Below are 16,420 nucleotides of genomic sequence, written 5' to 3'. Positions count from 1 at the left end.
CCCCCCCCCCCCAGCAGAGGTTTTTCTGTTTCGGACTCTCCTTTTCCCCTCTCACTCCCCATAGAGGGTAGAGGGGGATAGCCTCCGACCTGGAGTCTCGGATCCCAGCCCGATTTGGTCTTCCCCAGTTCGCACTCACGTTAGAAGGCTTTCTCAGTGGATTCTGCATCCTTTTTTTCCCAATCTCTCAGGTTTCATAACGTTTCCAATGGCTTCAGGTCTTTTGCGTGTGATGTATGGGCGCGAGCACACGTACGGAGCTCCTTACTTCTTCGCCATCTTGCCCCCTTCCCTCTGCCTATGTTTTTTTTTTTCTTAAAGCACCTTAAGACACCCTTTAAATTTCATACAAGATGAGTTTAATTTCAGAAGTCATTTTCCATATCATCTCAATGTGTATACGATTCTTCCACCTCTTTTCCTAAATGTATGAGCAAGAAGGTTATTTCCACAGCTTAGGCCTTTCTGATGTTTTGAGAGTCCAGGCATAGGGAAATGTCAAAGAACTTACTGTGTGAACCTAAAAATAGCCCAAACTATCATATGTTACAGGACTAGATTTCTATTTCTGACAACATGGTGGTTCAACAGACAAAAATAAAACAAAAACCTAATCAAAATATTAATAAACAGTTGACTGCATGCTCATTAACTAACCTGACGGGGACAGCCGCAGATGCAGTTGCAAATAAATCAACTGGTGGGGATGTGTCGATCGTTTTAGCTGGTGTAGAATTAGGAGACGTAACAGTTGTGGCTGGAGAAGACTGAAAGTGAAGATGCACAACACACTCTAGTCAAATGAGAATCTAAAGGACATAGAGCAACAGAACTCCAACTCAGCAGACCTAGGACATTCACGGCAACTTCTGGGTAACAACTCCTTGTGGGAGAAAAAAACTCAAGAAAATTTGAAATTGAGAATTATAATAAGCAATCGATATTGGGCAAAACAGGTTTCAAGTTTTCAGAGTTAATGTAATTTATATAAGATTATGTTTAAAATATTTGGCTTAACACTGCAATTACTTCTAGTCATGTATTTAAAATCAAGACTAAATAATATATCCTAAACATAAAACTAGCAGGAAGGGTCTCACTAGCTGCTAAAAATGAAAAAAAAATTATCAATTGGAATAATTGCTATAAAACCAAGGCCATTCTTTTTCCTTCACATCCTAACCAGACTTCATATAAAATCTCCTCAGAAGCTTTTAAATTCTAGAAATCTAACTTTCAAAATAATTCACAGATGGCAGAGAATAATTCATAAACTAGATTCAAGCCACTGACAGCTTAAGGGTGTCATGACTATATCCAATCTCTAATATGACATAGATAAAACTAAAAAGGTAAAAATCTAACACTTACTGTCCTGGATTAGTTTATTTATTGTTTTTAAAATGTTTATTTATTTTTGAGAGAGAGGGAGAAGAGGTGTGTGTTTGCAAATGGGGGAGGGGCTGAGAGAGGAGAGAAAGAATTCTAAGTAGGCTTCATGCTCACTATGGAGCCCGACACAGGGCTCCATCACACAACTGTGAGATCATGACCTGAGCCAAAATCAACAGTCAGATGCTTAACCTACTGAGCTACCCAGGTGCCCTGTGCTGGATTGATATATTTTTAAAAAATGTTTTTTATTTTTATTTTTTGAGAGGAGAGAGAGAGGAAGAGAAGGAGCAGGGGAGGGGCAAAGAGAGAGGGAGACAGGATCCAAAGCAGGCTCCAGGCTCTGAGCTGTCAGCACACAGCCCAATGTGGGGCCTGAACTCACAAACAGTGAAATCATGACCTGAGCCGAAGTCGTACACTCAACTGACTGAGCCACTCATGTATCCCTGGACTGATTTTTAAAAAAGAGTTAATAGTCAGTTGTTATAGTAAAAAATTAAAATTTTTGTTGAGGTTAACTATCCTAATTCTATTTCTCTTTATTTGCTATATTTAATTCTCCACGTATTTACAAGGTAAAGCGTAATAGAGCATCTCAAACCAGCCCACCAATACTTACTTCTATAAGTGGAAATGTTATATAATAGCAGGTAAAACACATGAAGACTAAGACCATCCAAGGGCTATCAGATACTGCTGTAAATGGACATCTACTTTCAAATAGACCAAATTTAAAGAAAGCTTTACGGGCAGTTGGGTGGCTCAGTCAGTTGAGCATCTTTCACTCAGGTCACAGTCTCATGGTTTGTGGGTTTGAGCCCTGTGTCAGGCTTGCTGCTGTCAGTGCAGAGCCCACTTCAGATCCCCTGTCTCTCTCTCCCTCTGCTCCTCTCCAGCTTGCGTGCCCCCCCCTTAAAAATAAACACTTAAAAAATTTAAAAAAGAATAAATTTTTAGAAAAAGGACTGAGGAGATAATGTTAGGGTTTTAGACTTAAACAGTATTTGTCTAAGAATAAGACAGAATAAGAAAGAATTTGTCCATGAATCAAGAAGTCACAGTTCAACAGATACAGAAGTGCAAAGCATTCAGCATGTCAAGAAAGACAAACATCTGAGTGGATACTGTTGCTCAGAAAAGGTTAACTCAAACCTTTCTCTGCACCAAAGTTTTCAAATGGAACATAAAAGATTATCAAGGGAACAGAAAGGACTAACAAAATTTAATTTGTATGTCATCCACTGTGGATACTGACAACTCCTCCAAAAGAAATCTGTGTTTTTTAAACCAGTACATGCAAATAAGTTTGGAGAGGAGGTTTTTGAAAATACTACTGAGAACTAATGATGACAATGAATCTACCAACATAAACGCAGAAACGAAGGTCTTTCAAAGACCCATTAAAACCTGCTTTTAACTATCCGCTCTGAAGAAATGAGAGAGCTAGGGAAATAGAACCAGAATAATCCTGTTATTACAAAAAGAAAATACCAATAAAATGTGACTTGGCCAAAATGGGGAGACAAGCCATGCCAAATGATGCCATAATTTTTACCACACGCTACTCTGCAGTCATAAGTTGTGATTTTTCACAGAGACATAATGATTTTAAAACTGGTGTTGTATCACAGTCCCCAGAGTCCTGTATGTTTGAGCTGCCCGAGGGAATCGTAGGCAGCCAGCCCAGTATTGACCCAGTACAGGGTTTCTGGGAACCACCACTGCAGTCATAATGATATCCTTCATCTCTGTAATAACAGCAATCACATAATGGGAATCTGTCATAGAGGAAAGAGCACGTTTATTACATTTTTGCCCAAAAAGTACAATGCCAACTGTGAACCACTGACCTAGGGGAAAAAAATACTATTGTCACTGATAATCCTAATCGTGTCCTTCAATAAATTAAAAAAGAGGGAGGTGAAAGAATTATTAAAATTATTACAGTAGACTGTCTAAAAAGCATGCTTGCAGAAATATACCCAACTACAATTGACTTTTTAAATGAAACATGCATAAAATTATGTGCTTTATTTATCTCATAGGGCTGTGATTTAGAGTATGTACGTGCTTTGTAACTAGTAAAATGTTATGTTTGTTTTCAGTTGAAATATAAATGGATGAATATTTTTCCTACTTAAAAAAAAAATTAGTCCAAATAGAGGACTGAGATGACACTGCCAGAGTACACTGGCCTGAGAAACTAATATAAAGTAGAATACACAAAATTTACCATTCTTTTCTTTAAAAACTTAAAAAATAAAATCACCATGATCCAGAAATTCCACTTTTGAGTATATGTTGAAAGAACTGAAAAGAGGAACTCAAACGGGTATTTGTACACCCATGTACACACAACAGCATACTTTACACAACAGCCAAAAAAATGTGGAGGCAAACTAGGATGAAGAAAATGTGGTGCACACATACAATGGAATGTTATTCAGACTTAAAATGGAAGGAAATTCTGACATAGGTTACAGCATAAATAAATCTCCCAAGATATTATGTTAAGGAAAATAAGCCAGTCAAAAAAGGATAGACACTGGACAAGTCCACTTATATGAGGTACCTAGAGTAGTCAATTCACAGAGACAGAAGGTAGAATGGTGGCTGCCTGGGGCTGAGGAGAAGGATGTATAGTTAGTGTTGAAAGGGATTGGGGTTTCACATTGGGTGAAAAAAATTCTGGAAATGGGATGACAGTGATTGATAGTTGCATAACAATGTGAATGTTAATACCATCGAACTGTACACTCAAAAATTACTAAAATGGTCAAAACAAAAGAAAGATCAAACTTACCTTACTTAGTGGAGAGGGAGCACCAGATCTAAAAGGCAACCAAAAAAATTAAAACTGACTATACGTGAATAAATTTGTAGAAGCATTTAAGTGTGGTATCGCTTGGTCAAGTATTAGCTCGTTTATATATAGATATTTTAGTAATGGATAAAGTATTTTTTTTAAATAATTTTTCTTTCATTCAATTATGATATCCTTTCAATGTTTTCCATTCACTTAATTGCTAATACTAGAAATTCTGAAACTCAAGCTTTTTTTTTTTTTAATATCCCTAGCAACTCAATTCTTTGAGTTGATCATTATTGCCTGTGTCCAGCAAAAATAAATTTAGAATTTTAAAAATGTTGCCAAGACTTGAGGAACATAGTGCTTTACAGAATTAAAAAAAAACCAACCCTCTGATGTACTATTTTAAAAAGTTAGAAAATTCATTAAGGTACCCTGTAATTCATTTATTCACAATAGTGATGTGTAAAAGTAACACTAGACTTAAAAAATCCCTATGAGCCCTGTGTCAGAAGTGTGTCTCAACTTCCACACAGTATACTCCTGAGGTTTGTTTTGTTCATTGCTTTAATGAAAACTATGGAAAATATTCCCACTATCCTGTTTGAAGCAGTGGGAGCTTGAAAAATAACAGTACCTCAATGCTTGTTTCTAAAGGAGTGAGAAAATTAGAAAGCAGTAAAATTGTTTTTAGTGAGATTACTACTAGCACTGACTATTGTACATGATCTCTAGCAAAGTGCTTCAGAAACAGATGCTTAAACTGCTTACCATTTACCAACCCAAGTTGGTGGAAAATAATAATGAAACAAAATGAAGAAAAAATATATTTCAATAAGAAGCCTAGTGTCAGAGTTGTTCAGGATGATGGGGATGGTTTTCTCATCTACAGAGAAAACCACAAGTAGCACTAGCAAAACAAAACTAGCAGAGATTTAGTAAATGAAATTTTGTATAGTATTATAAATTTTTGTTTTATTGAATGTAGCACAATAAATGTAATAATATTGTCACATTAATAACTTTGATGTCCAACTTTACTTGCAAATACCTGCTATTTGAAGATTATCATGCTCAAACCTAAGTACAAATACCATAACTGGCAAAAGAATCAGTTTGCCAAGCTCCTCCATGAGCACCATTACTAAATGACACTTCTAGTTACTCCTGGATTAAGCAAATAAATAAAAGCTCCTGTCTCTGTTTAGCCATCACCCCACTTACTACACTGTACCTTATTTGTCTGTTTAGTTATCTGTCTTTTCCACTAGATGCTAAATTCTCTGAAGGAAGGGAATCCATCCCATTCCTGTATATCCCCAGCACTTTAAACAACATCTGGCATTTTGCAGGCACTGATATTTCTGTATAATTTTAATTTTAGAATAAGAATACATTCACGTACTCTTTGTACAAAAAAAATTTACCCAAGAATCTTAAAATTATTTTCTGTGAAACTAAACTGTCAGGAAATGCGACGTCTGTTCTTATGGACCCTACTTAGCCTTTGCCATGATTTCATAGAAGAGGTCAGAACCAGAGGTGTGCTCCCACTGGGCCACAGCATTAAAAAGCATCATTAATCACTGATTAAAATCCAAGGGCTGCAAGGCTCAGCGACGTAAACAACTTGCCCAAGCCTCATCATTCTTTAATGGTGGATTTAAGACTCTCGTCCAAGTCCATCTGATGCCCAGAGCTTGCACTCGTTTCACATTCCAGACTGTCTTGACAAAAACACACATGGGCCCAGCGCATGTGTTCCTCTCTTACACAACACACAAACTGCTTCCTTTCACCAGTTTCTTGATTCATTTAATGCCCTACCACTGGTCATTCGTCCTTTATAAAAGAAACTGCTAGAATCTTTTATATAATGACATTTACTAAAAGCCAATACTCACTTTAATAATTTTAATGAGAGAAATCTAGTATATATTGAACTGTGTTACGAAGAATAAAACACGAATATAATTTTAGGAGAGAATGAATGACCTATATAGTCCTTTCCTAAATTCTGTGAAATGCTACAGACAAATCCATGAGTTTTTATGATGAACACAGAAAATGCCAAGGTTTACTTCTAAGATGTTAATAGTTAGCCATCAAATGAGCATATTTTGTTATGTATTATTCACAATAATAATCTCTACACAACTTTGATTATAGATGGTAGACAGAAGACAAAAAAGAAAACAGCTGTGGAAAATCTATCTATACCTTCCAAATAATTTTAATGACAACAGACTTATCTCAGGTTTCCTGTACCCTCAACATTTTACTTATCTTATAGAAATAAAATCAATTTCTCTTTTGCTCTATGGAATCACAGAAACATACAATATACAAATATGTCACCCAGTACTACATAAGACTTTAAAAATAAATATCAGTGGATAAAAGCCATTAACTATAAAGAGCATACATATTTTTATAGCAGACATTTAAAAATGCTTCATTGTATGCATTTCCTTGACTCAGAGATGACAATAATTTTATACTGCTACAAACAGTATAAAGCAGACAAACAACTTTAGTTTTCTCCATAATACTGTCTTTTGGCACTCCTGCCATATGCCATGGGAAAAACTCTTTTCACTAATAAAATAAAAACCTTTTATTTCCAAAATCTAAGAGTAGTACACCTAAGAGAGACTGGTAGTCTTGATCTGAGAAGACCAAAATGAAGTAAAACCATTTATGCCAGTCACCTTGGGAGACAAGTAAAAAAAGTATGATGAAAAAACACAGATGTGTAAAATTGACAGAAATCAGTTTTAAATGTTCTAAATACCAAATGTGGAGTCTTAAGAGTGCTTTTTGCATTTTCAGTAATAAGCAAATGCAAAAAAGCCACTCAATGTAGTACTCACCCTTCACTTAAGTTCCCAGGTAAGCACAAACATACAAAGAAGAAAACAGTTAACTACTATAGTTCATTTATTTTAAAAATAGGGAATAAGCAAAAGACAAGTTCATATTTAGTCTCTCAGCCAATTCAGGAAAGAAATATGACAAGCATAAAATGATTTTAAAGGAGAGAGAAACATTATGCTCAGAGGTAATTCAAAACAGAAGATCACTGAAATTCGATTTCCTTGCTCTTAGAAATGTGACTATGTGTACATAGCTGTTTTCCAAAAATAGTTTCCAGCAGCCACAAGGGGGCGAATTTAGACTTGAAGTTGGGGCTAATGAAATTCACCCTAGAAAGCTGCTTTTTTGTTGACTGCAGCATTGGCAGAGTTAACAAGGGGAATGTGTGGTTCTGTGTGGGCTGTGGGGGACTGGACAGACCAGCTGACTTTTCACCAACGTGTATTGGGTACTGCCCAAGGGAGAGGCTTTAAGTCCAGGGGATGTGCATATTTCCTTAGCTAAAGGTCCTTCCATCAAAGGAGCAGGGACATTTCTTAGGCTTCGTGCTTCCTTTTGCTTAAATCCTATACAACTTCTTTAGCTTCTTAGATACTCTACACTGGGTGCCCCCAGCAATAACTGGAAGTGGGTATCTAATGCACTCCCATGTCACTTAATGTACTCTCCATGTCTTTTAGTTGATATCAGTATATCCACAAAAGTCTGACCATCCATGGCTACCATGAAGCAGGGGCAGACCTTGCACTGTGGTGACAACCTTGACAAAGCCCCTGAGAAGTGCTGCCACGCATCATACCCAACAGCTCTGCTATAACTGCCTGAGAGATTCCTACACTACTGTTTATCATTGAAAATTTTAAATATGCAATAACTTTTATATTAACTTACAAAAGATTGAATAAAATGACACTTAGCTAATGGAACAACAAGCAAAAAGTAACACTGAGACATGAATCTAGATTCTGGGTAAATGCTGAGAGAGAATAAAGCAGAAAGAAGTTGCATTTTGATAGCTGTATCGTAGGTAAAATCCATGCTCAGCATACAGCCCTGCAATGATCACTTCATAGGTCATCTCTGTTAACTTCTGCTATCAATCTAAATGAAATACACAAAAAGCTGGGACTGACAAAGACAGATTTTGAGCTCACTTTGTAGAGAGAACTATAGGTGGAGATAATGAAGTATAAAAAAGTCCCTGAACTTTAGATTCAGAAAACCTATTTAAACCACATATGTGGGAACAAAATGGCCACAACACAGGGTAATGCATGATTAAGGAAGGCTTAATGAGATAGCCCTCCCAGGATGGGTAAGACCTGCACACATGGAGACAAGGAAGGTAGGCATCCAAGACTAGCAGAACCGTAATCTGAGTAAGGCACAAAGACTGGAAAGCACTGGGTCTTGTGAACAGACCAGTTTGATACTTGCTAGAGAGAAGAAAAGAAATGGAACTTGGACATTTTTCATGCAATGGGTAAAAATAGTGAAAAATATATGTGCCCAAACACAAAGATATGAAAATCCGGTAAAACTGCATTTATTGCTGATTGCTATTCTCTCTCTAAAAAAGATCTCTGAGCAAAATGTCAGCAGCATGCCATACTGAATGGTTCAAGTAGAGAGAGTCTAAAATGCAGAAAACCAGACTTGAGGGGCTCTGCTTTTTTCACAACGGGGTTGGCAATGTAAGAGAATGTTCAAGGCTACCTGTGAAATTGCTTTACTCATATGCCCAATAGAGAAGCCTCAATTTTTAAACATGAGCAACTCTTTTTCTGTATATTGTGAATCCCCTCTAACAGCAGGGATATATTTCAGCAAGTTCAGGCAACCTACATACAACCTACTAATTTGCTGCATGAGCCTGCAGATCGATTGCCTATACACGGGGTCACATTGCCACGAGTTAATCAGATGAATGGGGTCTTTGAGGGAACCTAGAAGAATTACAATAAAGCATACCCTAAATCTGTAGTAGTATACGTGGTACCATGATACATTCTTACAAAGAACGACTGTAGCATTTTTCATCTTTATTTAGAATATACAACTAATGCATACTTGTTTCCGGGTTTCTTTCCTTCTAATGTATTTAGATGCTGTTCAAGGGTCTCCATAAGACTGCTGGGAGCCTATAATAAGAAAGTAAAAATAAATGTCTGCATTGTTTGCTTTCAAAGTAAATACACTGGAACATCACTGTAACTTTGTATGGTGGAGTTCTGTGGGTTACATATGTGAGATGACTTCATTCCAAGTCTTTTGGTACTTAAATATTTAAATTCCATGGAATCTCAGGCCCATCTTACATATACTTAACTCCACTGCATAACAAATAGCACTACAGCGTCGTTTCAGTGTAGAGATTACACTGGATAAACTTTTTCTATGATATTATTTATATGCAGTAAGCTCAAATCAAGTTCATCATATATTTCCACAAGACCACATGAAAAAAGAATAGGTATTTGTATCCAAGTAAGAAATATAAGTGCCCAAACACAAATTTACAGAGGTTTGAAAATACAGTAAATTCTCACTTATCTGTTTGACTGAAATGTTAGGAAAAAGTTGCTACTAAATTAAGTAAAAGTGTTAGTTGTGGAGAAAAGAATACAACTTTAATAGTCAACAACAATTAAGATTTTCTTATTACTGAGCCACTTAATTTATATACATAATAAATACTTTAGCTAATATGATAATGTTAAACTACTATGTATTGCCAAATTTAATATATTATAACTCTTTTATTAAAAGGTACCTGAACTGTTTTTATAATAACATTTTAGGCAATACAAAGTGATGGCATTTTACTGTACATTAGAAAGAGAAATATTAGGTTCATACATATATTCCACTCCATCTATTCCTCAAGCATTAGAAATTTAATGTCATCTTTAAATAATTTTAACCTAAATTAGACCTTAACGGCAGTGTAAGCATTCAAAGAACAGCATTCCATGAATGAAATATGTAACTACATTTATAGATACATTTAATTCTAACAATTAACCTTCAAATTAATATAAAATTAATTTTGAAGACCTAAACAGCTCACAGAATTCAAGGAAATTCATACAACTATACATTTTACATTGAACGTATAATGACAAATTAAAGTAAAATTCTTATTAAAAGCTTTTAATTTTAAAAGCTCTAGATATTTAAAACCATTTTCACTTCATGAATAGATTCATGGGCCATCTTAACAATTATATGATTATTATATATTTAATTATATGATTAATATAAGTATAAATTACTAAATGAGCCAAACACATAAATTTTTAAGTGAACAAAAGTATTAACTTCATCGAAGTGACAGAAGTAGGGTAGAAAAAGTCAGACCTATGAACATTATCTAAAATGTTACAGACTACAGAGTAGAAAGAGTAATGATTATAGGGGATGTAATAAATTTAGGAAATTATAAAAATTAGAATTTAAAAATATAACTCAGGTGACGGTAAACTTACTCAAGACATTCCAACAAATGCAAATAGAGTATATTTCTAAGGTTAAAAAAGTAAAATTTTAAGATACAAGGACAATTTTGCTCTATAGAACAAATAGTATACATAAAGACATGTTGATTTAATAAAAAGAATATGCATTGTCTTCTTAAAAGAAAAAGAAATAGAAAGAGCTTCACAATTTTTAGGCAAATTAACACCCAATAACTTCAACATTATCATGCTAATTTTCATAATAATAATTAGTATAATCGCCATAATAATGTAACCTAGGAAGCCTGGGAACAGAACTTCAAAATTTTAATATTTCTAATTTTTTCACTGGGCTTGTAGGAAGGGAAAAATACATCAAGCCACAGAACCTCTTTCTAGTTACAAGACATAGATCGTCTAAATGTTAAATGCAAACTAAAGAAAATGTGATTCTGTGCTAAAACTGTTTAAAAAGACAAATGCTACTTACAGTCACAAAGTAGAACAATATGGGATAACAAAGAAAGAGGTGGTGTTTTCTCCTATAAACTTCCTTAGTTTCTTAAAAACAAACAAACAAACCAAAAGCTAGGGAACAGTTTGAAATGCCATTCTTTTTGCAAGATTTTTTAATAATTCAAGGATGAAAAGTTTAAAATAAAGAAGCAGTCACAAAAATCATAACAGTTTTTAAAAAAATCTTACTAAGAGCACAGACTATAAATCTGACTTTTGTCTTCAAGGGGCGTTATTTTGTAATGAGTTACACATAAAATTAAGTTTGGAGCGTTTTATCTTATAGGTTTAAAAATGCTTCATCATCTGTAGTTCCTATAAGGACATGCGAAACGTAATAGAAAGAAATTCTTCAAGTGTTTTTGGAGAAAAAAACGATTTTGATAGCAATATTTGCAAACGTAGCAGTATCAGCTGCCTTAACTCTATCTATGGCATGCAGTATATCTTGGCATATAGTAGACAAATAAACAAAAACAGTCTCAAATTCCCAAAGAACAAAACTTTGAGAAAACCTTTGCTGTTGGAAAAGGAACTTAAAATAACAAACTATAATTAGCAGTCTCTTCAGTTGCTTAGTTTTTAAAATGCTGAAGTCAATAGACCAATCAGGTGGAAAACATCAACCTGAAGATCAGAGTCAGCCTGTGAAAGCTAACAGTAATAGCAATGTATCACAGTTACCCATTCATCAGTGGTAGGTTTTTTTGTTTTTGTTTTTGTTTTTAACTTTTCTTTACCAGCAGTTTTCAGATCAACTAGAATACCTAACAAGAAAACCTAAGATATTTTTCATAAATGGAGATATTTTATATTTGGAATGTACACACACACACACACACACATAAACACACCCCAAACAGGAAATGATATTTTGAAAATCCTTTTCTTAGAACAAATTCAAGGCTGACTTGTGAGTCCAGGATCAAAAAGGAAGCATTCACCTACAATTCAGATGCTTTAGATTCTAATGCATCATTAAAACCAAAGATAAGCAACCAAAAGATCATTTGAATTTTTGATCATTAGATCTTAGAAACCATTTGAAAGTGCTAAGAAGTGGTTCTGATACTGTATTCCTCTTCTCACCCAATACAGCACTTTCGAATGTTTTGTTAAAAGTTCACTAATGTTCATAAATCATTTAAATGCAGTTACGATGACATTATATGCACAATTAAAGAGGGCTACACATGACCAAACTGGTATTTATTGTGCATTTTCCAAACAAAATGATGTCCATTAAATTACTATGCTCCACCTTGCCATAAGAAGAATTCTCATTTTTCCATTTATAAGCAGCCTATTCTTACTCCCAGTCAGTAGGGAGCCTTCTAAAGGGAGCCTCCATCTCCTCTTTAACCCTCTTCTGTGCTGGGTATTTTTGGTTCACTGCCACAGCTAGATTCGGTGTCCATGATGGCCACACAGGAGCTGGCAGAGAGCAGAACCTAATCTCAGAGGTGTTAAACTGAGTCCACATGACCTGGTATCTCTGACCCATTTCCAGATTAACCTTGGTCTAACACTGTTTAAGGATGAACCCTAGAACAGCTCACATTCCAGCTCTGCCTGATCATACCGTCCTAGCAGGTCTAGATTGCCAGATCAATTAGAAGCCTCCAATAGACCTATGCAAAGGGTTCTAAATAAGAATTAGGGAGTATGGTTAGCTCTGTCACTATCCTAACAGAAATCACAATTAGGTTACTTACTAAGAAATTTCAGAAGCACTCAATGCTCCTGTATTGAGATTTAGGTATAGGCTGGAGAAATTAACTAGGGAATGTTTGAGTATCTGTGAAGAAGTAATTTAAAACTAAACGTTAATACAAAAGTTTATGTGTCTCTTAAGGACATTAAAAAAGCAGAGAAAAGAATGATACCAGATTCTAATGAATCTCTATCACAAATACCCAGGGCAATATTTGATCTTCTTTAAGGACTGGATCTCTGTTCTGCAAATATGAGTAACACAATGTACACCATTAAACAGTATGTCTCTGGACTTCTTGAGAGAAGGAGATTATGTAAGTGATAATGAATACTATAATATCATTAAAAATTAAACCCAAGTATGTGAATCCTTCTTTCAATGATATGTACAATTTTCTAATTAAAAAAAGATATTTAAGGATTCTTTTAAACTTTTGTCTCTTTCAAACACTGTACAAACTGAGACAAATGAGGATCTATTTTCTTAACTGAGATGCTCTCTGATAATTAGTTTTACTTTTATTTGACAGTGAGAGCAGTCTACACAGTTGATATAAAGATGATTTACTATCTCTAAAGGCTACTCATTGAACAAAATATTTTAATATCTACCTTTTATAAGTTAATATGTATTATTTATCTGGGCTATTTTACCAAACTACAGTGTAAATGTTTATTTTCATTAAATAACTTAAAATGAAAGCACACTGATTGTCTTTACATTTTATTACAGTGTTCTCAAATCCATAAATCTATATCTAATAAGAAAATTTTAATGGTACTTTATACACACAACATCTGAACCATATCCAAAATGATATAAATATCTTATTCAGGTATGTATCTGATCAAAGAATACTATCATCTCATAATAGCAAAAATATCTTAATATTCTGTCTACTAGAAGCAGTGATCTCCCAACTTTTAAAGCAAAAAATACAATGCCATCATGTTCTGAATTGGTCTCAGAATTTTATTTCTGAAAAATTATTGGTATTTAATTGGTATTTTAATAATATACATAGAGACCATTACTTTTGGGTTCTCTAATTTTTAATAAAAATTTAAGGCTAACATTATTTTAAATAAAAAAACATTTCAAGGGATTATAGTCTATTATATGTATTTTATATTATTAAAAAGTGGGTTATTATGACAATTTTCTTCTATTACAATGACTTTTTATTTACAAAGACAGAAGACTCATACATTCATTGTTGGTATGTACGGAGCTCTGTATTCTCTCTTATTATCTCACTATCTCTAGTTAAAGGACATGTTTGGGACAGAAATTTACCATAACAGAGTAATGAACTGATTAAATAAAAATAGTTTCTGCCAGTTATGAGAAAAGTCACAAAGTAATTCTGCACATGTGAATGGTCTTGGTTCTACCTATTAGGAGTCCTACAATGTACTCTCTTGACACATAAAAAGATTGATAAGATAGCACCACTATTGTTTTTGCTTACTAGATGGTCCTCAGAAAAATCACTTATCTACCACTCCCACTTTTTTAAAAAGGTGCCTTTATAGTAGAATTTCCTCCACTTCATAGAGGAGACAAGAATCAGTACAGTAGAACTATGGTATCAGAATGCTTCCCTTTTATGCCCCTCCTGCAAAACTGGGAAATGTTCAACACTAGGAGAACAAACAGAAAAAAATATTCCTAATGTTCCAACTACATGCCTACCAACAGACACTGTTCATAGATAAAGCATTTTTCAAACATTAGTCAAGGCTTAATTTGAATCAAGTTCAAGAATGAAAAGATGGTCTCAGTAAGTAAATTCAGTTGTCTTTAAAGAAGAAACTGTTAAATGGGCAGGGAAATCTTCCCATTATCTCCAGAAATATATTCGATAGCTAGAAAAAATAAATCTAGAATAATTTACAAGAAAGGTGGTTGACTTAAATTCAAAATGCACTAAATGCTTACAAGACTATGATCTAGGTAACTGATGGCAAATCACAGAGTAATAATTTCATGCATCCTATACTTTTTACTCAGAGAATCACTTACCTGTGTGAGGTCAGGAATGTCACCTTTATCAATGCCAACTTGCTGCAGATTAAAAAAATAAGTCACTTAATGGGAATTTTTAAAATTAATTTCTTTGCATTTAACAGATTACCCAAGAATTACTTAACCATAGCTCAATCTTGGTATAAAAGAACTGTCAATCTCACTTTGAAAATATGCTTTGTGTAGTTTTCCATTCAATACAACAGAGAAATGATTTTGTTAATGTGGTTAGATATAACAAATGCAAAAAAAAATTTTACTAGAACCCCAAAAAAGACTTAAAACATTGAAATACAATTTTTTAATGTTTTATTTATTTCTGAGAGAGTGAGAGAGAGAGAGAGAGGGAGGGAGAGAGAGCGAGCGAGCGAGCAGGGGAGGGTCAGAGAGAGAGGGAGACACAGAATCTGAAACAGGGTCCAGGCTCTGAGCTGGCTGTCAGCACAGAGCCGATGCGGGGCTTGAACCCACGAACCACAAGATCATGACTTGAGCCGAAGTCGGACGCTTAACCGACTGAGCCACCCAGGCACCCCAGAAATTGAAATATAAAATTTAAAGTTTTTCTCCATGGCTAAAGACAACTAAAAGTCTAAAAAATGCTTATACTAAATTTAAATTAATTATACCCAGTAAGTCCTCTGGACAGGGAAGGTTCATTTAGTTTTAATAACTTGTTCAGGTTATAGTGCCCACCCCTCCTCTCACAGAGAACCATTCTGTTTGTTGCTTATGTATCCTTCCAGGGTTTCCTCATGTATATCCAAGGAAATAGGAAATATATCAATACATATTTATTTCCCATGTTATTATACAATACTAGTGTACTATATACACTAGGCTTATATTTTTCATTCAACAATATATCTTAGGCCTATATCCACATTAACACAGAGTTCACTTATTTTTTACAATAGCTTCTTTTCCTATTATTTACTTAAACAAGTCATGTATTTTTTTTAAATTAATTAATTTATTTATTTCTAGGAGAGAGAGAGAGAGAGACAGCGTGAGCAGGGGAGGGTCAGAGAGAGAGGGAGACACAGACTCTGAAATAGGCTCCAGGCTCTGAGCTGGGAGTCAGCACAGAGCCCGACGCGGGGCTCGAACCCACCAACCGCGAGATCATGACCTAAGCGAAAGTCGGACGCTTAACCGACTAAGCCACCCAGGCACCCCATTAAACCACAAGTCATGTATTAATGAACACTCAAGTTGCTTCCAATCTCTTGCCTACACACAATGCTGCACACACCATTTTGCACCTGTGTGGATACATCTGCAGGATACATTTGTAGAAGTGGAATTACTAGGTAAAAGCACATGTGAATTTTTAGTGTTAGTAGCTTGGGGAAGAGAGGTAACGGAGGGAGGAAATGCAGAAAAAGTCAAAGAAAGAGCAAGAAAGAACACAACTATGGGAATATATTAATGAAGTGAATCAATGAAGAGAGTACATAGGTGTTCAGTATATATGCTCTATCAACTCATCGTAGGTTTAAAAATTATTCAAAATAAAAACTTGGAGAAAAATACAAATAATAACTTCAATTCTCTCATTTTATGTAAAGATGAAATTTACACTCAAAGGAACAAAGGTTAAATCAAGTCTCTCTCTTT

The 16,420-nt window shown here is 34.8% G+C and overlaps 1 protein-coding gene across 1 annotated transcript in view; it reads right to left on the bottom strand.

The window, feature by feature from the left end:
* SNAP91 (synaptosome associated protein 91) overlaps nucleotides 1-16,420 on the bottom strand; it is a 148,042-nt gene that overhangs the window by 62,824 nt on the left and 68,798 nt on the right. The window contains 4 exon segments of the mRNA XM_077750256.1: nucleotides 658-767; nucleotides 4,199-4,226; nucleotides 9,152-9,222; nucleotides 14,798-14,839. Of these exon segments, the coding sequence (XP_077606382.1) occupies nucleotides 658-767; nucleotides 4,199-4,226; nucleotides 9,152-9,222; nucleotides 14,798-14,839 (251 nt within the window).

Source organism: Crocuta crocuta, unplaced genomic scaffold (assembly GCF_008692635.1).
Source record: "Crocuta crocuta isolate KB4526 unplaced genomic scaffold, BGI_CrCroc_1.0 scaffold9, whole genome shotgun sequence".
NCBI lineage: Eukaryota > Metazoa > Chordata > Mammalia > Carnivora > Hyaenidae > Crocuta > Crocuta crocuta.
This window is presented reverse-complemented; position numbering and strand designations above follow the sequence as displayed.